Source organism: Cladosporium halotolerans (assembly GCF_011745625.1).
Source record: "Cladosporium halotolerans strain TM138-S3 chromosome Unknown Sca38, whole genome shotgun sequence".
Lineage (NCBI taxonomy): Eukaryota > Fungi > Ascomycota > Dothideomycetes > Cladosporiales > Cladosporiaceae > Cladosporium > Cladosporium halotolerans.
The window spans coordinates 1-24,870 of NW_027191489.1; the positions used below are offsets into that span (position 1 = coordinate 1).

At 53.4% G+C, this 24,870-nt stretch overlaps 11 protein-coding genes across 11 annotated transcripts; 6 read left to right on the forward strand and 5 right to left on the reverse strand.

The window, feature by feature from the left end:
- Positions 1-267: 267 nt before the first annotated feature.
- On the reverse strand, positions 268-2,210 carry WHR41_07912 (uncharacterized protein; the record flags this gene model as incomplete). Its single annotated transcript, XM_069376516.1, has 3 exons — positions 2,019-2,210; positions 1,857-1,961; positions 268-1,805 (listed from the first exon to the last, which is right to left on the reverse strand). The coding sequence occupies exons 1-3, from the start codon at positions 2,080-2,082 to the stop codon at positions 268-270; spliced, it is 1,707 nt and encodes a 568-aa protein (XP_069226262.1). The 5' UTR covers positions 2,083-2,210.
- A 587-nt stretch (positions 2,211-2,797) lies between these two features.
- WHR41_07913 (uncharacterized protein) lies at positions 2,798-4,905 on the reverse strand. Its single transcript, XM_069376517.1, has 2 exons — positions 4,364-4,905; positions 2,798-4,300 (listed from the first exon to the last, which is right to left on the reverse strand). The coding sequence occupies exons 1-2, from the start codon at positions 4,870-4,872 to the stop codon at positions 2,890-2,892; spliced, it is 1,920 nt and encodes a 639-aa protein (XP_069226261.1). The 5' UTR covers positions 4,873-4,905; the 3' UTR covers positions 2,798-2,889.
- Positions 4,906-5,199: 294 nt separating this feature from the next.
- Positions 5,200-7,113, reverse strand: WHR41_07914 (uncharacterized protein; the record flags this gene model as incomplete). Its single annotated transcript, XM_069376518.1, has 1 exon — positions 5,200-7,113. One exon carries the CDS (start codon positions 7,111-7,113, stop codon positions 5,200-5,202), a length of 1,914 nt encoding a protein of 637 aa, XP_069226258.1.
- Positions 7,114-7,425: 312 nt separating this feature from the next.
- On the forward strand, positions 7,426-9,461 carry WHR41_07915 (uncharacterized protein). Its single transcript, XM_069376519.1, has 2 exons — positions 7,426-7,675; positions 7,736-9,461. The coding sequence occupies exons 1-2, from the start codon at positions 7,617-7,619 to the stop codon at positions 9,363-9,365; spliced, it is 1,689 nt and encodes a 562-aa protein (XP_069226257.1). The 5' UTR covers positions 7,426-7,616; the 3' UTR covers positions 9,366-9,461.
- A 305-nt stretch (positions 9,462-9,766) lies between these two features.
- On the forward strand, positions 9,767-11,631 carry WHR41_07916 (uncharacterized protein). The gene is made up of 4 exons (XM_069376520.1): positions 9,767-10,562; positions 10,616-10,805; positions 10,867-10,970; positions 11,022-11,631. The coding sequence occupies exons 1-4, from the start codon at positions 10,208-10,210 to the stop codon at positions 11,339-11,341; spliced, it is 969 nt and encodes a 322-aa protein (XP_069226260.1). The 5' UTR covers positions 9,767-10,207; the 3' UTR covers positions 11,342-11,631.
- A 399-nt stretch (positions 11,632-12,030) lies between these two features.
- On the forward strand, positions 12,031-13,665 carry WHR41_07917 (uncharacterized protein; the record flags this gene model as incomplete). The annotated part of the gene is made up of 1 exon (XM_069376521.1): positions 12,031-13,665. One exon carries the CDS (start codon positions 12,031-12,033, stop codon positions 13,663-13,665), a length of 1,635 nt encoding a protein of 544 aa, XP_069226259.1.
- Positions 13,666-14,054: 389 nt separating this feature from the next.
- On the forward strand, positions 14,055-16,686 carry WHR41_07918 (uncharacterized protein). The gene is made up of 5 exons (XM_069376522.1): positions 14,055-14,121; positions 14,177-14,202; positions 14,263-15,423; positions 15,475-16,535; positions 16,602-16,686. The coding sequence occupies exons 1-4, from the start codon at positions 14,097-14,099 to the stop codon at positions 16,510-16,512; spliced, it is 2,250 nt and encodes a 749-aa protein (XP_069226264.1). The 5' UTR covers positions 14,055-14,096; the 3' UTR covers positions 16,513-16,535; positions 16,602-16,686.
- A 637-nt stretch (positions 16,687-17,323) lies between these two features.
- Positions 17,324-17,794, reverse strand: WHR41_07919 (uncharacterized protein; the record flags this gene model as incomplete). The annotated part of the gene is made up of 3 exons (XM_069376523.1): positions 17,324-17,475; positions 17,532-17,660; positions 17,722-17,794. 3 exons carry the CDS (start codon positions 17,792-17,794, stop codon positions 17,324-17,326), a joined length of 354 nt encoding a protein of 117 aa, XP_069226263.1.
- A 528-nt stretch (positions 17,795-18,322) lies between these two features.
- On the reverse strand, positions 18,323-20,026 carry WHR41_07920 (uncharacterized protein; the record flags this gene model as incomplete). The annotated part of the gene is made up of 3 exons (XM_069376524.1): positions 18,323-18,801; positions 18,855-19,669; positions 19,725-20,026. The coding sequence occupies 3 exons, from the start codon at positions 20,024-20,026 to the stop codon at positions 18,419-18,421; spliced, it is 1,500 nt and encodes a 499-aa protein (XP_069226300.1). The 3' UTR covers positions 18,323-18,418.
- A 356-nt stretch (positions 20,027-20,382) lies between these two features.
- On the forward strand, positions 20,383-22,636 carry WHR41_07921 (uncharacterized protein; the record flags this gene model as incomplete). Its single annotated transcript, XM_069376525.1, has 8 exons — positions 20,383-20,702; positions 20,770-21,064; positions 21,124-21,172; positions 21,231-21,453; positions 21,508-21,847; positions 21,904-22,015; positions 22,076-22,472; positions 22,524-22,636. Exons 1-8 carry the CDS (start codon positions 20,585-20,587, stop codon positions 22,634-22,636), a joined length of 1,647 nt encoding a protein of 548 aa, XP_069226301.1. The 5' UTR covers positions 20,383-20,584.
- Positions 22,637-23,167: 531 nt separating this feature from the next.
- Positions 23,168-23,883, forward strand: WHR41_07922 (uncharacterized protein; the record flags this gene model as incomplete). Its single annotated transcript, XM_069376526.1, has 3 exons — positions 23,168-23,233; positions 23,290-23,331; positions 23,394-23,883. 3 exons carry the CDS (start codon positions 23,168-23,170, stop codon positions 23,625-23,627), a joined length of 342 nt encoding a protein of 113 aa, XP_069226302.1. The 3' UTR covers positions 23,628-23,883.
- Between the last annotated feature and the right edge of the window lie 987 nt (positions 23,884-24,870).

Here is a 24,870-nt window from a genome sequence, read left to right on the forward strand (position 1 = left end):
ACGGTTAGCGCCGCCTTAGGGTTAGTAGGAGATCAGTGTTCTCCTCCGTTGCCTTTTGGCGAGGAGATCAGTGTTCTCCTCCGTTGCCTTTTGGCGAGGGTGGGCTAAATGTTTCGAGATCCAACGGCTTATGTGATGCTGGAGCGCGTCAAACCCTAAGATGAGTTTGATGAGGTCAAGAAAGAACAAATATTTGGCATTAACCGGCCTCACCGCACGAAATGACTTTGTTGAGCCCTAAAACCTCAATCCTATCGATCCTGCAAATCAACCATGGAGTCTTTGATACTCCCCAATCAACGATTTCAATCTTGACGAAGATACGGGCGTAACAAGATCGCTCCACCAGCTCGATCCACGATGGCTAGAAAGACCCAGCTGCTCCAAGAGCATATCCGTGAACGGAATACTATCCCAAGGAAACCACATTGCCTGCCACCCTCGGCTCGGATACCGCTTACGGGACCACGCAACTGTCAAAGCGATCTCACGCTCCATCTCTGGCACCGAGGGCAATGAAATATTCTGGTCGAGAGCTGCGACTGCCCAGATCGCTTCGACTTCTGCAACCGCAAAGGAATGCGCGAACAGTGTCTTTCCGAGTAGCACGATCGACTGGTCTGTAATTGGCAGCATAGACTTATATAATCGTAAAGGGCTACGCTTGGTATCTGGTTTCCAGCATGCGGGTCTGTGAGACAGCATTGGCATCTCAGCTGTGATTTGAACTTCAGCTTCTTGATCGAGCACTTGCCACTTCTGCTGGCTCTTTTCATCATGCGCCTGTTGTGTAATAGGCAGACCGAGCTTTGAAGCCAGCGAAGTGTCGTAATACGACATTCCAGCCGTCCAGCCAGTGGCATAGACTATGGCATCTGCTTCAAGCTCTGAACCATCACTGGTCTCGATCGAAGTTTCCCCGATGGAGTGGATATCCTGGCGATAGACATGGACATGTCTCGCAATTGTGTCCAGGAAATCGGGTTTATTGAGATTGCTAGTACTGTCGTTTGCCCAAAATGGTCCAGTCTCGGGCTTGAGGTTGTGAAAGCCATTGGCACGACCGTCCTTGCGCTCGTAGTCCGTCATATAAGACAACATGAACGCGACGAAGGCCCAGAATCTCCAATAGATTGCTTGTCCAATCGGGGAGCAATACAAAAATCTCAGCACAGGACCAGGCTTTGCAAAAATGCTCGCCAACAGCGGTGTCATCAGGCGAATCCACAGGCCATGGGATGAACAAGTTGACATTCCACCCAAACCATAGGCAGGCACAAACCACGAGGGCCCAGTGCCAGACTTCCGGATTATCCAATGTACGGTCTTACCAGCCTTTGCTGCGGCGTAGGCCACATCAGCCGCTGATTTTGCGCCTCCGATTACAGCAACGCTGCGCACGTCCGGTCGCTCTAGGATGTTGAGTTGACCAAATTCCTTGTGATGAAGCTGAATGCCACGGAAGCTTGCTTTGCCTGGTATGTCTGGAATCTTCGGCACACTGGTCATGCCAACTGCATCAACAATTTTGGGAACCTGGAAAGTGGCCCCGTGTGCCGTCGAGACATTCCAGACCCCGTCCTGTTTCATGACACGCTCCACGCGGCTGCAGAACTGAATTCTGCTTCGCAAGGCCTTGCCAGCGTAGACATGCTCGTCAATATACTCCTCGAGGTAGTTCGTGTAGTACTTTGCTGGAAAGTGGCAGTAGTACAGCTCCTTGCTTGGAATGCCGGTCAATGGCTTGTCCGAGAACTCAACAAAATCTACTGGGGATTGGGTCATGAATGTTTCGTAACCTCGATCTGACCGATGTCAGCTGTAGCAGTCAGCGAAGAAGTGTCATGATCGCTTACGGGCTGCCCATGGGCCTCCAACGTGGGCATCTGCTTCCAACACAATCACTTCATGGTCAGGATGGATTTCGAGGTAGGTCCTAGCAAATTGAATTCCATATGTGCCTAGGTCGTCTTAGTTTGTTTCTTTATTCAACAGAAACAAGACGAGTATGGACATACCGGCACCGATAACGACAACATCTGCTTTAGTTGTCAAATCACCTTGCTGTTTTGGTTGTGACATCTTTTTTCAATGGTATGGCACTTCAGAGTAAAAGTACTATACGTCGGTCGTTTGCTAGACGCAGAACAAAGAGAGAAGCGGCGCACCACAACATGCGCCATGACGCGCATAAGTATTCCACTGTCCAAGGAGCTAATCCACAGCTGTCAGTTGTATCAGACCATCTCGTGAGACCCGTTCGGTCAGTGAGCGCCATTGAGGCGTTCAGTGGCGAGTACATCAGCCCACTGCATGAAGGTCTAGAAGTCTTCCCCACTTCAAGCACGGACACACTTCAAGCACGCTCGTCGCGACCCCGACGAGCTCTCTTGCTCGCGTAATACCTCGATGATTACTAGCTTAATAGAAGTAGCGCTTTCAGATCTGAGATCTTCTAGGTCCGTGAATATATTTGATACCGCGAGAAAGCATAGTATTACTAGATCGGCGCTTAGTAAACGGTTTTACCTTAGGGTTAATTCCCGATACAAATTCAAACAAATCGTGTCGATTTGTTTGTCTTCTAAAGGTAGGTCGCTAGACGACGACAGCCTCTATCAAGGATACCTTCACTTCGAGAATCTTCGTGGATTGATTCTTCCCATATTTCGGCCAGAGCTTAATCATGCATCTTATTGTGAAAACCACGGAGAGCGGCAAAATGATCGGCGGTCTGCCCATACCCAAGCGGTTTAACGATGCAATTCAAAATCACCAGGCAATGCAGCTGGCAAGGCGAGCAGAAGATGGAAGCTTGCATCGCTGGGATCGGCATGCCTGGCCTTGACCTATCTTTGTATCAGGTAGACCTGCATGCTACAATCCACTTCACTGTCGCATCGAATGTAAATACATGACCAATCTCGGCTCTTCCCTACCCACCTCATCCGCAACCATCATCATGAATCCTTCATTCTTTAGTGCTCTCCCTCCAAAACCAGCAATGAGCTTTTCACTCCACCTCTGGTCTTCCCACACCAAACCTGGTAATCTCTCAGCAGCCCTTCTTACAATTTCCATCATGTCGCCCGCCTCTGAGCTTGCCTCTCCTTGCGCAACGCTCGAAGCTGGCTTCAGAAGCTGACCAGGCTCATACTCAGCCTCAAGCCCCTCAATCCATTTCTCCAACCGTCCATCGCCCGGCGATTTCGTCACCGCGAGCCAAGTATAGCACAGCAGCAGCACCCACGCGTCCTCCTCCCACCCTGCCAAGCGAAGCTGCTCTAGGTCCGAGGTATTTGCATTGGCCTGAACGCCAGCCATAAAGCCCTGCATTACATCGCTATCCTCCATGAAAAGCGTTACCGCTTCTTCAAGGGTCGCGAGGCGGGAGCCGGTCGGGTTCAGACGAAGAATATCCGCTTGCGGAAATTCCGTGGAGGCAGGCCGGAAGACACGTAGAGAAGTACGTAGGCTGTTGATTGTACTGAGGAGGATTCGTGTTTGGCCGTCGCGGTAGATCTTTGCTTGTTTCTGTTTTGCGTTCTGTGGTGATGATGGCAGGGTTGTTGAGCCGCCCTGCAGTTTCTGGTACTTGGGAGCCAGAGATGTCACGATCATGCGGGCGATGAAGGGGAGGTATCGCCTGCCGTGACTCCTTGGATCCATGAGGTACTGCGAGATGGAAGGCAAAGTCGCGAAAGGTAAGCCACGATCAAAACGGACCATCTGAGTCAAAAGCTCCAGCAGCGGCTCCGGTAAATGTTCGAACGCGCTCGTGGCCGATATGAGATTTTGCTCTGCAGGTCGGAGCTTGAAAGTCGCTTTGTCACCATTCCACGTGCCGTCCTCGAAAAAGAAACCCGAGTGCGCCTGTCTGAGCGTGTGCTGCAACTCCTCAGGCGGCGGCTTTAACGTCAGCAGCACTGTGTCACTTGGATTGTCGGCCAAGCAGAAGCCGTAGCCAATGAAAAGCTCATCGTTAGCTTTAGGTCCATAGTTATTGTGAACCTCTTGACCAGGCTCGATGCCCTGAATGCAAGTCAAGCTGAAACGTCCTGGATCGAAAGTCCAGTCGACCTTGGCAGTGTGGTGATGGTTTGCTGCGTCCATGGCAGGGAACAGGACAGAGAAGTCCAAGTCCGCTGAAGGAACATGTGACATGTCCATTAGCACCGTTTGCCTGCGCCCGTCGGACCCGGTCTTATAGGTGGTCCAGTATTTGCTATCCTGCGGAGTGATGGAGCGAGAAGAAAAGGACCGAGAGGTGAACATAGTGATGGCCCAGCGGAAAAGATCCCTGGTGCATATGAATTAAGAAATGACCAGCCTACCAGTACGTGCTGAGTATTCTACCACTTACCAAGTGAGAGGCTCGGTGTCAATACCGCTGGCCTTTAGAATGGAAACGCCGGAGGAATACTGCTCTTCGTAGATGGCTTTTAACTTCTTGGTAGTGAACAGCGCATCAGTGTCCCTCAGCCAAGCTTCATCGGCAGGCTCATCGAACCAGAGCGGTGTCGTATATTCCTCTCCCGGCTGTGGCAAAGTCTCGATATAGGGCTTCCAGAACGACGTAGCGCTGTTGACATACTGCAGCATCAGGTAGAAGAAGCCAATGGCCTCAATCTTGAACTCCTTACGACGCCGCTGGAAGACCGGAAGTGATTCATCGGCCAGCGCATTCAAATACGAAAGCGCAATTGAATGCGGCACAGTGGCAATCCTGGAGCCAGGCTCGACGGCGCCCGATGCCCGCCAGTGCACGCCGTGGGTCTCATCGCTTTCGATGTGCACATTGGGATGCAAATAGCCGCCAGGCTGACCGCGCAGCCAGTCTTCCAGCACCTGCACCGGCTTGCCCAATGGCATGTTGCTCGGATGCGCCGTGATCAGTTAGGTTTTGCGGCTGGAAGACTCACCATTGTGGCATCTGAGGATTGCAAGCCTCCAAGAATTCGGAACTTCTCGGCCGATGCCGTCGACGACCCACGGCGGAAGCTCGAACGCCAACCCTAACCCTTGAGATCACCCAAGTAGCGCAACGTCAGAAGGCATCTTCAAAGTCTTGAGCGAGACAACTGGGGTATCCCTCTCATGTAGATTATAGTAGAAGTAATATTGTACATACAAATAATGCATCCGCAAATCCAACCCACCTCGTTCCATTCAGCGCGATCATATCCCTGCTGCTCCCATTCACACGGAGTACAATTCTCTCCAGACATTGGAATTGCGCGCCATGGAGGCCTTGTACAGCAGGCCCTGCTGATCGTCGTAAAGGGTCCAGCCCATGTAATCGCAAATATCGTGGGCCTCGTTGATCAAGCCGTCGGACTCCGCCGCCCACATCTCGTACACGTCCATATTATTCAAGAACCTTATTGTCGACGGGTGGATTTTCCGAATATTCCCCCTGTCCTCAAAGTCAAGGTCTTCCCAATCGACGTTCTTGGTGCCTGTGCGTTGCGCGTGTCTATCGATGTTTTTCTTTCGCTGTCGGACGGCATTTCGCGCGTGGCAGACCTCGACAAGGTTTTTCTTGGCATCGTCGAGGTCGTAGAATGGATTCCGCGGGTCTTTCTCGCCCTCGGGAACCTCCCACGTTTTGAGCTCTCCCGAGAAATGGGCATCCGCCTCGTCCTCTTTGCTTCTGTACAGATATCGTTTGGAACTTAAGCCGAGGGCCTCTGTAGGAGCTCGGGCGCCCGCCCAAAGTGTTTCCTGCATGCATAGTTTCGCCATATAAAGGTAAGCGGGAGCATAGCAATAGCCCTGGGCGATCTCGAGCCAGTAGTGGGCGAGACGAGCGCGCTTTTCCGGTGTCTCCGGCCAAGAAGCGGTATGGAAAATCTGTTCTCGCTCGATCTGTATCGCTGAGGGCGGGGCTGCAAAGAGCCGAGAAATGATCCCCCAAAATCCTTCAAAAGTGGTGGCGCCAGAACCAGGATAGGTGTCGAAAGGGGTGGGCTTGACATGGTCCGGTGGTTCGTCTTCGATATACTTCCATCCACTTTCCGCATAGTACACCCCAAGCTCGTACGCCGCCTTGGGCACACCAGAAGCGGCAGCTTTGGTCATGTAGTACAGCCAGTCGCTCGTGGGCAGGTGCGTGCCATCCTCATGACGCTTCTTGTGATATGTCGCGGCGTAATAGAAGGCAGTTGGATCCTCTTGTTCCAGACCAATCTGAATGGCCTTCTCGCACAACCCCCACTCGTCTCTACCCTTCAACGACCGGTCAAAATGTGCCTCGATCAGCTCGATCCAGGGCGTTGAAAGATCGCTTCTATCAATGCGGGAGACATCCCTGGCCATCGATTTGTTGCCAGCCACTATCATGCTGATGTCGCTGGTGCTTTTCTCGACGGCTCCCTCGATAGCGCGCCACCACCACTTGATGGCAGTGTCGTGATCGCCGAGGAAATATGCGACCTTCCCTTCCAATACCATCGCACGAGAGCTGAGACCTTCCCTGGCGGCCTTCTGCAAGCGCCCCCGCTCGACAGCCACGCTCGCATTCCGAAGAAGTCCGGGCTGGTGCTTGGCCGAAAGCAAGGCGTTATTCACAATACGGATGGTCGCTTCCAGGTAACCCGCGGCCGACATGGCGTCCAGAAGCTTGCGGCCCCAATAACGATCACCCTCGGACAATTCGTTTGCGAGAAGCACGAATGAGAGGGTCAGCAAGTCCATTGGCGTCATGCTGTGGTCTTTCGCCAGGTCTTGAAAGGGGAGCGGGGCTTCAGAGCCGACGCGGAGTTTGTTGGTTTCGGAGAATGTAGCGAAACTCGTCAAAAAACTTTCCACCTGGGCCCCGTCCTTCCTAAGAAAGCCTTCCCTTTGGGCCCACCGGAGTTGCAGCTGGCGCAGCTGAATTTCGAGTGATCGCCTCTCCTTCCTGTTTTCCTGCCATTTCCGGGCATGCTCAGGCGACAAGGCCCGCCGCGTCCTATCCTTGTTTCTCGTTGAAGGTGCGGCTTGCGCATCTGATGCACGCGAGGTCGAGAAGGGGCGGGCGCGAAAGGTCGAGCCGCAGCGGCAGGCACAGAGGGAGCATGCCGCCGGGGCGGAAGAGCGCCATGGGGACAGCGCGAGGCGGCCGGGCAGCATGGCCGCAACGGCGCGGTCGACGCGATGCGCGCGCTGGGGTGATCAGAGGGCGTGTGGGTGGGGAGGGAGGTGATGGAGGGGTGATGGACGTTCGAGAAGCTTCAAAGCTACCTCACCTACCTACGTAGGTACATGCTTCAGATTCAGAACACCACTGCAAGGCACCAACCTCAGGCACCCCCGCGGAATGCCCTGATGCCACGCGCCTCAGGGTGCCGCTGCAGGGCCCGGCAAAGCTTCCCCGAGCGCCGAGGGGCAGCCAGCTGGAAGCTCCGCCGCTGCGTGGTGGCCGTGGCTCAGGTGGCTGCTGCGTGCTGCATGTGGGCTGCGGGCAAAAAAGCGCGAGCGCGCTCACGTCAAGCCAAACCAACCCGCCAAAGGTCAAAGCACACACCACACGCCGCCGCCAACACCGCCGCGCAACCCTCCTCACCACCCGACACATCTGGCTTTCGCGCCCGCGGCCGCTTTCCTATCTCCTCTATCGACGTCCGGCCGCCGCGATGTCTCTCTCCGTGCCCGGCGCCCCCAACGCCGGCCTGTTCAAGCCGGGATATCAGAAGTAAGTGCTCCCCTCCTGCATTCGAGCACTCTCGCGAGACAGCCACTGACAGTCCACCAGCCACGACGCAGAGGACGGCGCTGTCCTGCGTAACATCGATGCCTGCCGCACCATCGCACAGACGGTCCAGACCTCGCTGGGCCCCTACGGCCGCAACAAGATCGTGATCAACCACCTGCAAAAGATGATCCTGACCAACGATGCTGCAACCATCCTGCGCGAACTTGAAGTCGTGCACCCCGCCGCGAAGCTGCTCGTCATGGCCTCGCAGCAGCAGGAAGCCGAGATGGGCGACGCGACAAACCTCGTCATTGTGCTGGCCGGCGAGCTCCTGAAGAAGGCCGAGGACCTGCTGCGTATGGGCTTGAAGACGAGCGAGATCGCGAAGGGCTACGAACGTGCACAAGGGTTTGCGCTGAAGGCGCTGGAGGAGCTGGAGGTCGAGAGAGTGGAGGACATGAGAGATCAAGCCGAGCTGGCCAAGGCGCTCAGGACAGTCATTGCGGCCAAGCAGTCAGGAAACGAGGAGTTCCTTGCCGACTGCGTGGCGGAGGCCGTACTTGCGGTCATGCCCAAGAACCCTTACAACTTCAATGTGGACAATGTGCGAGTGGTCAAGATCATGGGAGGTGGTCTGGAGCAGAGCAGGGTGGTCAAGGGCATGGTCTTCGGACGTGAGCCCGACGGAAGCATCAAGAAGGCGACCAAGGCCAAGGTCGGCGTCTTTAGCTGCCCCATCGACATTTCCCAGACTGAGACCAAGGGCACTGTCCTCTTGAAAAACTCCAAGGAGCTGCTCGATTTCTCGAAAGGCGAGGAGGCACAGATGGAAGCCGCAATCAAGGAATTGCACGACTCCGGCATCCGCGTTGTCGTTGCTGGCGCCACTGTCGGTGAGCTCGCCATGCACTACCTCAACCGTTTCGGCATCATGGTCATCAAGATTCTGTCAAAGTTCGAGCTTCGCCGTCTGTGCAATGTTGTCGGCGCTACCCCTCTTGCTCGTCTCGGCGCGCCGATGCCTGATGAGATGGGAGACATCGATGTTGTTGAGACTCTCGAGATTGGCGGCGACAGAGTAACAGTGTTCAGACAGGAGAACGACTCAACCCGCACTGCCACCATCGTCCTCAGAGGCGCAACTCAGAACCACCTCGATGACGTGGAGCGCGCCGTCGACGACGGCGTCAACGCAATCAAGGCCATCACCCGTGACCCCAGGATGGTACCTGGCGCAGGCGCGGCGGAGATGCAGATCATCGACAAGGTCAACTCGGTTGCCGAGAAGACGCCCGGCCTTAGCCAGTACGCGATCAAGAAGTACGCCGAAGCCTTTGAAGTCATTCCGCGCACGCTCGCCGAATCTGCTGGCTTGGACGCCACCGAAGTCCTCGCCCGCCTCTACACTGCACACAACTCCTCCCAGCAGCCTGCCAAGAAGCAAGCAGAGTCATCATCAGAGGACGAGGCGCCGGCAACCATGGGTGTGGACATCGAGAACGGCGACGGCACCGGCACTCTCGATGCTGAAGACGAAGGCATCCTCGACCTTATGGTCAGCAAGTCCTGGGCCATCAAATTGGCGACCGAGTCTGTGAGGACCATCCTCAGCGTCGACCAGATCATCGTGGCGAGACAGGCTGGCGGACCGAAGCCGCCTGGCCCCAATCCCAACTGGGACGAAGACTGATTTCAGAAATAGATTCACGTAGACGACTTGCGCCGAATGGCTAATGGAAATGCAGATTTATGCTGGGTGACAGAGTTTGCCCCTGGTTGTGAAACATTCTGTTTCATCGTGTGCATGTACCTTCTCTCATAGAGGTTTGATTGCGTTGGCTGTTTTGGCTGCTCTTTGTCTCCATTCTGTACACGCGTAAGTGCCTTTTTCCTAGATGACCTCCCTGATGCTTCAGGTATACGTGCGCCGGCGACAAATTCAACATGCTGCAAGCTGACACGTTTTGTCGCCAGATGTCTGCTCGCCCTTTTACGATGGAACCCTCAATATAATTTGTGACATGTCGCCAGACCCAAGCGGGCGGCTAGCCCTAGGCCTGAAGCCTTTCTCACTGGTTGACTGGATGCAGCAGTGTAATTACAGCTACTTGCATACTTTCTGTTGATTCGAAGGAGGGCTGCTAGGCTCCCACTCGCAAGCGCGACAGTGACTTCGCGACACCCTCGCTTCAAGTTCAAGTCGCACAGAGCACACGCTGCGCGCGCGCCTGCTCCCGCTGAGACGCGATGGCCTAATGTCGCAGGCAGCGCTTGAAGTCACCTCACATCTCCTCCACCTTCACACGCTGTGCCAAATCCTGGCCGACGGGCACTGAGACATCCGCGTGACCCTGCGACTGCCTACTGCTCAACCTTGCCTCCTCTCTGCTCATACTGCACCGCGCTTCCGCTTCTTCTGCTCGACAACCGCACCACCGCCTTCCATATCTCCAATCCCGCCGGCGCACTCTCCCCGCCGCACATCTCTTCGGCATCGCCAGGAGATTCTCGTCTGCCTCGAATACCGCAAGCATGCGCGCCGACTGTCTGCCTTTCGCCAGCATCGTCGTGCGCGTGAATGGGCAGGACGTTCAAGAGCATCAAACGGAACCGACCAGTGCCGATAATGTCAAGACTGCAGTCACCTACATCGAAGCTGTTGATGGTGCTGCATTCGGGCTACATCTGATCCTCGAGAGAGGCTTTGCTTACACCGTCGACCATCTCATAATGCAAGTCTCTTTGGACGGCAAGTGGGTTACAGGGCGATTTGTCGAGTTGCAACGCCTTAAATACGGCCGGGAATGCTTGAACGTCACGAATGTCCACGAGACTGTAAATGGGGTCACCACTGCAAGGGACTTTCTATTTGCGACACATCAAACCAGTGAGTGTCTTGGGCGTGTCCGAGAGAGTATCTTGCTTACACTCACTTCTTAGCGGACCAAAAGCTCGACAAAAATTTGTCCAAGGACGAATTTGCCAGGCTTGGCGAAGTGAAAGTCCATCTCTATCGATGCCGGAAAGGCAAGCACATATCTTCTTACGGGCGACTTGGGTTCACGGCAACTGGGAAGGACGGCATTCCCGAGAAGGCTTTGAAAGGTCGAGCTATTTCTCATCACACCGAGTGAGTTCTAAGCGTCAACCTCAAGAACTCGATGAAGCACGGAGTCTGATTATGGTTCTAGGCTCGGTCCTGCTAAACAAGCCACTGTCGGGGGGATTTACGATGCATCCTATCCCTACGGCAGTGACCCGATCGCAACTTTCGTCTTCAAGTATCGTTCACACAGTATGTAAGGTGCATCCTCGAGAAGGTTTACATGATACTGACCGTTATCAGAGGATCTGCAGGTAGAAGGCATCATCGAGCGCAGTCCGTCGCCTGTCCCGCTTGAGGATCGTGACCCAGAGACTCTGACACCGGAGGAGTTGCGTGAGCAGAATCGACTTCTTCGCGCCAGACAGGAGGCAATCAACAACATCAAGTCTGAAGTCAAGCAAGAAGCTCGCAAGCGCAAGCGCCAGCGCTCGGTGACTGTGGGCAGGGAGCAACATGATGATACCGATGAGGGAGACGAGGGCGATGTGACCTTTACAGGCGTGTCTGGCAGGCGCAAGGTGCCGAGGCCGGAGGACATAATTGACCTCATCGACGACTGAGGCCGCTTCGCGTGGGCTATGATGAACAGATGTGTTGGTTGGGATATGCTTAGTGCAAGAGCACGCGAAACGAACACGGTGATTGCTGCTGGTTGAAACTCCGAGGCAGAGGATCGTCGCGAGACATCAAGGGCTGCTCTGCACCACGCCTGCCCTGAAACCACCACACAGCCACTGGTCAAATGCGAATGAAAACTGGACCGTTAGGTGTCGGGCACAACGATATGCTGCATTGAACGATAGTGACGGAAGAACAAACAATGTACTCCGATCCACGTGTCATTTTCTCAGTGTGCTGTTCAACCTTTACCATATACCCAAGAACGAGCTTCCGATTGTGCCAGAGTACATTTTACCTTATCAATGCAAACGTCGTCATCGTGGTTTGGCGACGATGGCATGCCGGTCGTCACACGCGGTGATCCAGCCCTGTCAGTGCCCCACTAAGGCACGGCTGCCGCTCCCGCCTCCGCAGACCCTCGTCTCACCCGCAGCCGCCCCAGGCAGGCCCGACCAAGGACCTCCCCAGCAGCTCCCTCCCACAACAAGCCCCAATGGCTGACGTCTCTTCCCAACCAAATGCGCCGCCTTGCAGCGAGCGGGGTCAATGCTGTCCTTGCACGCAGCACAGCCGTTGACACCACCTCGGCCACTCCGTCTATGATACACGGCTCCGCCCATCCACTGCAATGAAGGAGAACCAGAACCCAGCGTGGGCGACAGCACACCAGCCAAACGGCGTCAATGGAGCCATCAAGCCCGAGCACACGAACGGCAACGGCCATACACAGCAGCTGTTGCCGGATGCGCATCAGACACAAGGCAAGCCCTCAGACATGCTCCACGCCATCCAGCCGATTGCGCGCCCACGGACTCCGAGCATCTCAGCCTCGAAAGAAGCCCGTGCCGCGGCCAGGAAGTACAAACACGCTTTCGCGGTACACGCCAGGAATCGCAGTTCTTGTCTGAGCCGCGACTTCACCGAGCCCGTTTCGCTCCAGGGTTTCAAAAACCTCGCTTTCGCAGTCCTCGCCTGCTCCATCCTCCGTCTCATGATCGAGAACTTCAAAAAGTACGGCATCCAAGTCACAATCTCCTCCAATGGTCCTTCGAGGAGTGATATTGTTTACGGCACCATCTTGTACATTTCAGTGCCCTGCCACCTGTTCGTCGCCTACGGCATTGAGCTCCTTGCGGCTTGGTATGCTCAAGGTGCCGTCGGCAGGGTAAAAAAGAGCGAGGCAAGAGACTACGACAAGCAGCTTGAGGCAGAAAGAAAGAGGTTGAAATCTCTCTGGTGGGTAATCGCTGTCCTGCATGGATTGAACGCAACATTCAACTTGCTAGTCTCGACCTTCGTGGTATACTGCTACATTCACAACCCTGGCATCGGCACCATCCACGAACTGCATGCAGTGATTGTCTGGCTGAAAGTCTGTTCGTACGCTTTCACCAACAGAGACTTGCGACACGGGTTTCTGAAGCCTGACCCGACCGGCATGACAATTCCGCCGCTCTACAAGACTTGTCCATACCCGCAGAACATCACTGTCTCGAACCTGTGTTATTTCTGGTGGGCGCCCACTCTAGTCTATCAGCCAGCATATCCTCGCACAGATAAGATTCGCTGGGACTTCGTGGCAAAGCGCATCTGTGAAGCAATCCTGGCCTGCTTTATCATCTGGATCGCGTCAGCTCAATACGCCGTACCACTTTTGCAGAACAGTCTCTCTGACATCTCCCAATTGCATCTGGTCAACCTACTTGAGCGCGTCCTCAAGCTTAGCACGATCAGTGTCATCTGCTGGCTGGCCGGCTTCTACGCTCTCTTTCAGGCGTCTCTCAATGCCCTCGCCGAGGTGATGAGGTTTGGTGACCGCGAATTCTACGGCGACTGGTGGAACTGCACCGACATCCGTACCTACTGGACAACCTGGAACAAACCCGTGTCCCAGTTCATGAAACGTCACGTATACGCCCCACTGGTCGGGCGCGGCATGCACCCTGCTGCCGCGCAGATCTTGACCTTCATCTTTTCCGCCAGCCTGCACGAAATCCTTGTCGGCGTGCCGACGCACAACGTGCTCGGTCTGGCATTCATGGGAATGATGTTCCAGATCCCGCTGATTCTGCTAACGGACGTTTTCCGAAGGAGGGAGGGGTACTGGCCGAAGCTAATGGGAAATCTGATCTTCTGGTGTACGTTTTGCCTGGTCGGGCAGCCAGTGGCAGCGCTGGGTTATTATTTCGCGTGGCAGGCGAAGTATGGACAGTATCGGCCTGAGTATCCGGTCCTTTGGCCAGGTAGTGAGAAGGGCAGCTGATGTTGTGGGAGATCGCGTCAATCTTCGTCCGTGATCATAAAATTATATTCGCACGGCTCTCCGCATCATGTACTACGCATCACGGCTCTGTCCTCACTCTTCATTCAACATGGTTCTGTTATGCCGCCTTTCCATGCCATCGACCTCGAGTACCCCAAGCACAAGTTGCAATCATTATCACTATAAAGTTACCACGATTTCCCCGGATTTCTTTTGTCTCTCGTGCTCCGCCGTTCTTCTTGCACTGCCCGAATTACCCCGCTTACGCGAGGATCGACTGCAGCCGGCTCCGAGGCGGCGCACGCCCACGTTTCTTATCACGAGGCTTATCTGCTCAACCCACCGGGGAACCGCACCAAGTACACCTCTACCAGCCATCCTGTCAACTTCATGCACTCTCTATCGCCCGCTGCATCTCGCGACGGATCGGCATGAAGACGCATTCACGTACTCGAGGTATGGCTCCTTGCGTATTGACCACACAGAACGCCGAGCTAAAGGTTGTTGCAAGGCGGATGCATCACGTGCAAGCGAAAAGTAAGAACAATGCGCAGCCAGTCTGTTTTCCTCTTCGCTCACTGATCAAACACTTTGCAGCACATCAAGTGCGATGAGACGCGTCCACAATGCAAGAATTGCGTTTCAAAGCAGATCACCTGTCCTGGCTATGTCAAACCTTTAGTCTGGAAGACAACTGTCAAACAAAATGTTCCATGCGATAGTGCGAAGAAACCTGAGGCAGTTCGTCGGCCTTATACTCGCAGTGGAGCAGAATGTCGCAGCATTTCACCAACTGTGCAGGAGTGCGAGAGGCCAGCTCTGGACGAGCAAACTCTACAACGGCAAAGCGACCAGGGCTCAGATACGGCATCCTCTTCAGATCAGGTTGTCTTGGATCTCAACGGCCAGCAAAATCCAGATTTTCAACTTTGCAATGATGACTCGATCTCATCGGGAACTGTGATCGAAGATACGATAAATCTCCTCCCGCCGTCGAGGAAAAGTAAGACGCACTCAAAGCGGCTAGAAAGACTTCAACACGCTGACAGTCTTTCGCAACTTGACGTGATTCGGAATGATTTCTACCGAATTGAGGGATCACCCGTCTCTTTGAACTGTGCCGAGTCATCCGGGAGCCCAACCTTTACCGCCACTAGCAAGGGCATACCCGAACCGCCTTCCATAACAACATTCTCTACTCAAGATGGCATCGGTGACGCTATGTCGCTCGCCGTTTCTCAAATGCAGGTCCCATTTCCGCCATGCGATGACGCCGGTGGAAACGAACTCCCTCTATTCGTCAACGACAATGAGCAGCACCCACGAGCACCGTGGGACTTTGTATCCGCAGACGACTGCAGTTTAAAAATTACATCTCTCAATAACGGTCTATTGGACGGGATGACGAAGCACGACTTAACAATGCATTACTTTGACTCGGTCTGTCAAATACTTTCATGTTTTGATTCGCATGAGAATCCATTCCGATACGACATACCCCGGGTAATGCTCACTTGTGATTATATTCACGACTGTGTCATTGCAATGTCGGCCGCTCACTTGGCGAATTCCCGGATGGGGATGGAGAGTACGGCTCTGAAGTATCAAGCCAGAGCAATGGCAGGGCTGTCGTTTGTCATACAGTCGATGCAAGCGCCTGCTTGCGCGGATGACGCCCAAATTGCATTATGCAGCTCTTATGACCGGTCCACTCGATACCAAGCACTTTTGACTGCCATGATGTTGGGTATAAGCTCGGTAAGTCAAAATTTCATGCCCTCCAGTCCTGCAATTCTTACTGTGACATAGGCTTGGTATGATCCTTCCGCGGCTAGCGTAACGCATCTGCTAGGCGCACGAACTTTATTCAAAGCTTGGCTACTTGACGAAGGAATTTGTGCCTGTACGGACGAATATCAGTTACTGAACCGGCAACAAAGTTTCTTGGTGGGTGCCATGGCCTATCTAGAATGCCTCGCATCTTTCATCATTGATCAGCCATTCGAAGCCCTGGGATACTTGCGACAATTTGGTGCACTAGCTGAACGACAGCCAGTTTACCCTAACCCTTGGACTGGCGTGAGCACTCCGCTTTTTGTACACCTGGCCGAGACGGCAATCCTTATGAGGATGAAGCGAAAAACCAATGCAGTCCATCCTGTAGGGCCGCAGTCTAGATCCCATGCCGACGTATTGACTGGGCTTTTAACTCACGCATCGAGACTTTATCAGAACACACTTGCTCACTCTGCGCCCGCGGCTGCAATGGTAGAAGACACGAGAGACGCCAATACGCCGACTGAAGACCTCATAAGTATAGACAACATCCACCGCTTAGTGATTCTCATGGAGCTTGTGCAGGCCTTCCCAAATCTTGCAATGGAGAACGATCAATTCCACCGCGCAACCGTCAAGCTCAATCATGAAGCCAGTGAGATGGTCTTAGACTGCGCCATCGCCATTCTGACAGTCGTTTCCCGCCTTCCCGAAGCATCAGGGACGAATGTGATGCTCTCAATCCCTCTCATCGCAGCCGGCAGTGCCCTGCAAGCCCTACCGACCACGCCAAATAACCCTACTGTACCACCAAGCCTGCGAAGTAGTATCTCCGCAATCACTCATTCCGAGCCCATACTGCAGCACTGGCGCGAACGAACCCAGTCCCGACTTGAGCGTACGCTCTCCCGAGTTGGAGTGGCTCCGCTACGTTGGGCAAATCAATTGGTGCAAGAAGTCTGGCGGCGCGCGGATGTGGTAGTATCAGAGGAGGGTTACCCGACGTCGCCCGGAGCATTGCATTGGATGGATATCATGATTGAGGGGAAGTATGAGACGCTTTTCGGATGAGAAAAGTGGTAATGATGTGGACGGTCGGTCAAACCCCCACGAGATGGCATGTGAGATGGGCATCGTAGTCTGATTGACCAGGGCAATAGCGCGTTCTATTCAGCATGCTGATGATAAGCTTGCGCATAGATATCCTCAAATCGGAAAGCCATCTTTTGCCCGTCTTAATATTAATGAGTTAGCCAATGTCTGAGTCATCAGCCTGAGGCAATATCAAACAATACCCGAGGTCGCTGCAAACAGCCCAGTATCTCAGCCGCGGTCACTACGTCTATGGTTTCCGCTTTCGGAAAGGATAGGCGCGCCACGGAAGCAGGCGGGACTCAAGTCAATGTTGCCTGCCGCCATCTTGAACAAGTGATCTAGTCCATCGACTGAGTTCTCCTTTCTTGTGAGTCAGGTGATGTTTCCGTCATCCTTCTCATACTTGAAGGGTGTATGATTGTGTGGAAGTGACGAGGCGGTTTATAATGATGGCAAGAACTTGACTCGGCCATGGACCCAATTCGGAATCGACTTCACAACATCTGCCCTCATGCCTTACTATCGCAAACCTTTTGCAAAGCATTTCGAGGTGAAATTCGAGCCTGGAGGTCCGTGACCTTAATCTGACTATGCATGGAACGACTCTGAATAAGCTTCGGGTGTCTCCATGTTTGGACTGCAGTAGATGTTCCTCGTAACATGTGAATGAACCATAGACGAATATCGAACAACTATCAAAATACAAATGCAATCTAGATTTTAACACTCGCTTCCTCGAATCCCGTGTAAATCATTACACCACATCTGTTCTGCGGTCATATTTGTCTCATAGTTTCCCCATCGGTCGGGCCGCGCATTTGAAGCAAACGCCATAGTCGCTCGATGAGAACTTGACTGTGCTTCCTCTGTGGATGAAGAAGCTATCACCTGGTCCTAGAGTTCGCTTATGACCAGTTTCATCGCTCAGAGTGACGGTCCCTAAAGTACAGTGAGCCACCCATACACAGAATGTTCTCAAGATTATTCGCGATTACCTTCCCAAACAACGCCGCTTTCATCGTACGAATGCACCCCTGGCCCTACCTCGGGGCCCTTCTCGATGCGAAACCAAATGCCGGCGAGACGGTCCAGGTTGGCTTCTGCTTTGGTGCCGAAAATATCGCCTGGGAAATGTCGTATCAGCCTGGTCTTCGCAATGTGCAAGCAGATAGCGGTAGAGCATACGGAAGAAGACATAATCCCCAACGGCTTCAGGGATTTTGAAGCGTTCTGTGGCTGAATGGTATTCGACGACCATAGCGGCAATAAGATTGGCTGTAATACAGCATCAGATGCTGCAATCTTAAAAATACTCGCACCTCAAGACAGGCGACGACATACTTGTACAATGAGAGCCAATGTGGGGTTCAAAGCAAGGTTGTCCGAAATGTGGACCATGTCGTGTCATTTGATTCTCGGAAACTTCCAAAAGTGGTAAATCTTGCCGTAAGGATTGGCGATCTCCGTGGTTGGTCATTAACGTCGAGAGCATCGTAAGTCAATGGCGTCGCTCGGAATTGGTTGGTTGAGCTCAGGGAGGGTAGATAGGCGTGATACAAATGTTGTTACTGGAATGTTGCAAGATAGATTCTCGTTCACTATGTGAGAGGGAATTGTCTTGATCCATTTCGATAATGTGCTTTTGAAAATCGGTACCTTACCTCTGCGAAAGGTTCAGCCATCTCATGATATCCCGAAAGTCGTGGTGTTTGTGCCGACATTCCTGGGCCGTGATCTAGGGCAAATATTTGTGCAGTGGAAGACCCATGGTGGACGGTTTCAACAGCGAACAAGACGGATACGCAGCACACGAGAGAGATACGGAATCTCAACCATCATATGCCAAGCTCTATATGCAAATGCTGACGTGCAGATCGATTCTTCAGATCTTTGCGGTCAGGCCCGCATGGTCCTGCTCTAAGGCGAGCTTCACTTTCGCAGCAGCCCTAGTCCCCTGCTCGATGGCCCCGTCAATGAAACCCCTCCACCCATTGGCCCAGTCCGCACTTGCCATAAAAATCATACCATGAGGCTCCTGCAAGACCTTCAAGTTCCTTGTCGTCATTCCGGGGCCTGCACAGTACCACGCTCCTTTAGCGTACGGATCCTCCGACCAGCAGTGGGAAAGATAACCTTTGACATTTCCGTCGGGCTGGAGCTTCTTGAACTCAGAAATGACTTTGGCGTTGCTGGTAAAGTCGCGTAGTCTTCCATTGTAACCGAAGCACATTGCGTATGTATTCTTTTGCGAAGGCGACTGCGTACCTGCTATCGGTCAGCGGTTGATCGAAGCCAATCATTGGTGAAGAGATCTTTACCATTGTGATCCTTCAAGCCGAATACAAAGTCGCTTGCGTTGCTGTCTGCAGTATTTGCAAACCAGTTTCCCTGCTTTTCGTCAATGGCGAAATGATACTTTTCACCGACGTTGATGTGGCCTTCATTGATGGCGTCGCGCTTCATTGGAGGCAACGGCGGGTCAAATTCGACATCGCCGAGACAGTTCAATGGGATGGTACAGATCACCCGGCTAGCGTTGTAGCTAGAGCCGTCCGTGCAGCTGACCGTGACCCGAGAAGCAGCAGTCTGATCTAAAGAAGAGACTACTTTGTGCAAGATGCGATCGCCACGGTATTGGCTCAGAGCATGCCGTGCGAGATTAGTCATACCGCCGTTGCCAAGTTTGAACGCAGCAGCTGCGTCGTACATTGTCGGCAGGCTGTAACCTCCTAAAGCAAACCAGCGCAATGCATCTGTGTATGCGATATCGGACGGTGTCGCACTCCCGAATGAGTTCGTGTGGGCAGCGAAAAGGTCTTTATCCTCTTTTGGCATGTCGAGCTGATCGAGACGATTTTGAACGCTCATGAGGTCGAACTTCATCCACGGCTGGGATCGCGAAGGGTCGTGTGGGTACGGCATCAGCTCTCGGGGTGTCATGCCATCGATACTGAAGAGCTTCTCGGCGACCTCGGCCAACTTCGCGTTGTATCCTCCGATATCGTCCAAGCGCTGCACAGAAGAATTTTGGGGTTTGTATAGGACAAAATCCATATCTGTCGTCCCTGCTGATGTCTTCAGATCTTTGACCAAGTCATGCCGGTGCATTTCGGCATAGACATGTGGCTGGCTCCTGCCGATAATGGTCAGCCACCTATCTCATGTCCGCAAACAATGGATCGAATCACCAATGAACATATGTCCCACCCATCTCGAACTCTTCACCCCATGCTTTCGCAGTCCAAGTACGACCGCCGATGCGATCGCGTGCTTCGATCAAAAGTACGCGCAGGTTGCGGTCGAGTGCAAGATCACGAGCAGCAACCAGGCCCGCAAAGCCAGCGCCAATCACGATCACATCGTACGAGCTTCTTGTGTTGGGAGAGCTCGAGACCACAGCATCTGTCGGCAGACCACTGAACGACGGGCCCGCGGAATCGAATTGGTAGCCGTCCGTCGTGCGAGTTGTCTGTGAGTTGCGTGCCGACATCGTGTCGAAGACTGAACGAGAAAAAAGCCAACTGGTATTAGAGTGACTTCAGATACGTAATTTCCGCAGCCAGAAATCGGTTTCTTTACATATTGTCCACGGCCTTGCAATCATCGTGGCACTGTTCATGTCGACATGACTCGCGTCGGCGCCGATGCCGTGGGGCCTACGGGTCAAGTAGCCGCCTTCGGCCATGACAGCCGGCCGCTACGCCTGTTTCGTTTAGCATAGCCGGGGCCACGCCTAGACTCGCGTCGCTGGATGCCGCAGTTGCAGACGGTGATAAGCCTCGAGCCCCATGCGGGGAAATCGACAAGATAAGGTACGCCAAACCGCGACTCGAACATGCCATCACAATCTCGTCGACATAGATGCGGGCAGCCTACCTTGTCAGCTGTCCTGACATACAATGGCTGCCGCGAGATTGGCTGGCGATAGCTGGAGGTTGCATCGAAGTCTATATCTCAACTCGCCGCCCAACACATAAAACGCTACACACATCCAAATGAATCTACACCACTCCCACTCTCTCGCACCGACCCTTACTTCCGAGACACTATGCCAGTGGAGATGTATGGCGACGAAGACATTCAGCATGAGCCTCTCGGCCCTTATCCCGCGAGCAACAAACCACTAAAAGACCTCAAAGACCTCACAGTTTTCCCTTCTTCGAAACGTTCGTTATCCTGAAAGCCACTCCAGCACCATCCCATCCATTCTTGAAGACTGACTGATCAACACAGAGTCAAGCTCGTTTTCGGAGCATGCCCAGAAAGACGTCGAGCCATGCGATCAAGACAGCGTGCACGGCAACTACGACTCCCATGTCACCCGACACATTGGAATGCTCGAGATCGTTTCGATCGGATGGAGCATTTGCAACAGCTGGGTCGGCGTCTTGACGACGTTCACTTTCGTCATCAATCAGGGAGGATCTCCAACACTTCTTTTTGGGCTTCCCGTCGTCTTTCTCTTCTACGGCTGCATTGTCTGCACTCTAGGAGAGCTTGCTAGTGCCTACCCTTCAGCTGGTGGCCAGTAAGTCATGACGCGAGCAGTACAATATCCAGCTGATCAACTACTTAATCGGGCATTAGGTATTACTGGACCGCCATCCTCGCACCGAGGCCGTTTGCAAAAGCTTTGGTAAGTGAATAGTTTTTATGTTCCATCAGTATTACTTGCTTACCAAGGCCTCTCCCAGAGTTACACATGTGGCCTGATCAATGTATTTGCATGGATCGCTCTCGCCGCCGGCGTCGGTGTCATCATCCCACAGATCCTCCTAGCAATCGTCGTCCACTACGACACGACCTACGCCCCGCAGGCATGGCACATTTTCCTCATTTACCAAGGAGCATCTGCTTGTTGTCTGCTACACAACATTTTCACACTCCGAAGCACAATGTGGATCTTCAACTTCATCTGTAGGTAGGCCACAGTCGAATACAAAGCCCAATGGCTAACCGCCTGAAACATAGTCGCCTTGTCGGTAGCAACCTTCGTAATTGTCACAGTCACCTGCCTCACACGGGCTCCTGGGTTCCAGTCTAACCAATCGGTCTGGATCACGTTCACCAACCGAAGCGGCTGGAGCAGCGATGGCGTCGCCTTCCTGGTGGGCATGCTGTCGCCCGGATACATGTATGCCGGCCTTGACGGCGCAATCCATCTGGCCGAAGAAAGCAAAAATGCCTCAGTGGCCGTGCCGCGGGCCCTTATGAGTACCTGGATCATTGGTTCCTTGACATCGATCATTGTGTCGATTGCAGTGATGTACAGTGCACAGGATTTTGAGGCAATCGCGACGACTCCAACAGGGTATTATCGCGTTTCACTATTTATAAAAGCTGCAACTGATGAATGAGTTGTGACAGGCTCCCGATCTTCGAACTCTTCCGTCAAGCCATGCGATCTGACGCTGCAGCTGTTACAACATTAGCCGTCATGTTGGCCGCAGGAATAATGGCTCTTGCAGGATGCCAGCAGGTACGCTTTCTTGTAACGATCAGACACAGCTCGAACGACATTACTCACTGATGACCACAGACTGCTTCGAGATTGACATGGGCATTCGCTCGTGACAAAGGATTCATCGGATCCTCGAAACTCTCCCAAGTCAACAGCAAGTGGGATGTCCCGGTTTGGGCTCTTTGCGCCAATGCGTTCGTCATCTTTTTGATCGGCTGCGTATACCTGGGCTCCTCGACTGCATTCAATGCTTTCATTGGCACCGGCGTGATTCTCCAGCTCATTACGTTCGCGTTTCCCGCTGCCCTCCTCATCGCGAGAGGTAGATCAGCCCGATTCTTACCAGCGACACGAAAGTTCAAAGTGCCATCAGCACTCGGCTGGGTAGCCAACATCTTCACGATTGGCTTTGCCTTGGTATGCACAATCTTCTGGAATTTACCTGCGCAGCTTCCCGTGGAGCCAACGAACATGAGTAAGGGAAAGACACTCGGAGCGCTTCTGCCTTGAAACTGACAAGTACCAGATTATTCCTCTGCTGTGATTGGCATCATGGGTATCTTCATTCTCGTCAATTGGTTTTTGTGGGCTAGGAAGCATTTCGTGAGGCCAAACATACAGATCCTCGCCGGAATCTAGCAGCTCAACTAAGACTTCGAAATCACTGAGTGCATAGGGAAAGAAAACACGAGTAACATGTGGATACGCAGTAAAAAGCAAGTGTTTATATGTATAAGTGTCGTTCTTCGAAAGACCGAGGGCAAGAAGGCCCCGAGATCGTTGCGTGCTTCGCGTCCAGCTGTCAGCTGTCAAGGAGATTCCAGTCGTCCCACAGCAGAGAAGAAGGTCCAGGGAAAATTGAGATATTTTCCGGGATCAGGCGATGATACTTGTATGGTAACAAGAGCAGACTGTGCGCGATTTGACTAAAATCTGGCAGAACAAAATGCAAGTGTGGCAAATTGATGCCCCCGGGCGGAAGTTTGGGAGGCCACGGAGGCGTCAGCCGGCCGCGGGGAAGAACAGCGGCCCCCTCCAAAGACCTCGGATGCTGCCCTGCAGCGTATCACATGCTCTATTTGCATTGTCATTCCGAGGCTATATATCATGCTTTCGCGTCTCTGGCTCCGACCGGGTGCCGGTCTGCGAACAGTGAGATGCTCATCGACAATGGCGCCTTCATACGTGAAACGGGTGACGCTGTTCAAAGTACCCGAGGAAGAGCACATTGATCAGGCATGCCGTCCCGCGGCCACGACGACATGTCTCATGCACTGACTCTTCAGGCACAGGTGCTGCAAGCATACGAAGTTCTCAGGCAGAGCGCCAAACGGGTATGTTGAAGTGAGGCTGGGATGCCCATGATTGCTGTGACGCTAACACGCTGTCACCACAGGATGGCAAACCGTACATCATATCCAACGCTGCTCGCAAAGTCCTGAACGCATCTTCTCCTCTCAGTGAAGGCTACACTATCATGTCGCAGTCCATCTTCAAGGATCACAGTGACCACGACTTTTACGACAAGGAGTGCCCGGCTCATAAGGAGCTCAAGAAGACGACCAGCAGGGTTCGGACCGGTGTCATGACCGTAGTCACCGAAGGCGAATGGCCGGAAGCTAAATTGTGAGCTGTTGTTATCCGAGAGCGACCATTGCCTATACAAAGTGTCTTTGGATCTTTCGGGCCATGTACCACATACAGCGTACACCGCGGCATGTAGCCATCTTTTTGCTGTCATCAAACTTGCAGTGTCATTCGCACATCAAACTATCGTAGCAGCCTGCGTCATTCTTGGGCCCCCTTCACAATTGTTTGTTCGATATTATCAGTCCGTAATTTTCTACTCCAACCAGCTTGCACAGGAATGACCGAGCCACCATGAGCGCCCAGATCACCCAGCAAGACCGGATAGCCGTCGCCACGCATCTGCGCCAATGGTCGCTCACCCGAAACGTTCCTCAAATCCAAATTGATCGCATGATCAATGACTTACTTGCTGGCCATCACGACGAGCAGATTCAGCGAGCAGCAGCTGCGAGCCAACCTCCCTCAACGGAGCAGCAACCGCCAATTGCGAGCCCCGTACCAACATTCAGCTTTCAAACGCCATTCGGGACGTTCCTCGTACCACAAACTTTAGCACCGGTTGCGATGCCCCATGTACCTCCACTCTTCTCGGTGCCAGCAGTAATTGCGTCAAATCAAAGGCCGAGCCTGACATTCCTATCGACTGTCCCAGCACCAGTAACGCTGGTGGCAAGAACAACGGTTCCTGGCAGACGTGAGTCCATCCAGCATAGCACATCCTACTCCGGTCAGCAAGGCAACATGAGCTTCTCATATAGCTCAAGCAGCACCTCAACGACCTTCCCAGCCTATGTCCATCATGTAATCCGCCCCACACCCACGGTCTCCCCGATGCACGCACTCCTACCCGCTCCCTCCATTGCTCCAGCCCCAATACCCCTGGCACCGGCGATTCAGCCGATACCTCAGGTTCTTCCGCCGCCTCGCATCGCGACGGCGGCTCCTGTTCCCTCTCAAGCGCCATCGCTCCCGGTGCCTGGACTGCAAGTCTCGGCCACCAATAATGCAGCCTTGCCTCAAGCGCCGCAGAACCCCAGACTAGCTCAGGCGTTTGGACAGCAGCTCAGGCAGCAGACATATTTCAGCAGTCCTCCTGGCCTGCCGGACAGGAGTGTCCGCCGGTGAGGCTGTGCGGGTTGCGCAAGAGAACTTGAATCGATCTTGAGCTGGAATTGAGCGAAAGGTTGAGTTGGACTGGAGCCTCTAGTCATCTGGAAGAATAGCTCTACGATCTGCCTTCCTTTTTGTACATATAGTTACTTAATTGGCACCAATGCAAGCCT

Coding starts and splice junctions, on each gene's coding strand:
- WHR41_07915 (XM_069376519.1), top strand. CDS start 7,617: ATGTCTCTCTCCGTGCCCGGCGCCCCCAACGCCGGCCTGTTCAAGCCG. Junction 7,676..7,735: donor TTCAAGCCGGGATATCAGAA/GTAAGTGCTCCC, acceptor ACAGTCCACCAG/CCACGACGCAGAGGACGGCG.
- WHR41_07918 (XM_069376522.1), top strand. CDS start 14,097: ATGAAGACGCATTCACGTACTCGAG. Junction 14,122..14,176: donor GACGCATTCACGTACTCGAG/GTATGGCTCCTT, acceptor GGTTGTTGCAAG/GCGGATGCATCACGTGCAAG. Junction 15,424..15,474: donor TGATGTTGGGTATAAGCTCG/GTAAGTCAAAAT, acceptor ACTGTGACATAG/GCTTGGTATGATCCTTCCGC.
- WHR41_07913 (XM_069376517.1), bottom strand. CDS start 4,872: ATGCCATTGGGCAAGCCGGTGCAGGTGCTGGAAGACTGGCTGCGCGGT. Junction 4,301..4,363: donor GACACCGAGCCTCTCACTTG/GTAAGTGGTAGA, acceptor CATATGCACCAG/GGATCTTTTCCGCTGGGCCA.
- WHR41_07916 (XM_069376520.1), top strand. CDS start 10,208: ATGCGCGCCGACTGTCTGCCTTTCGCCAGCATCGTCGTGCGCGTGAAT. Junction 10,563..10,615: donor ATTTGCGACACATCAAACCA/GTGAGTGTCTTG, acceptor CTCACTTCTTAG/CGGACCAAAAGCTCGACAAA. Junction 10,806..10,866: donor GCTATTTCTCATCACACCGA/GTGAGTTCTAAG, acceptor TTATGGTTCTAG/GCTCGGTCCTGCTAAACAAG.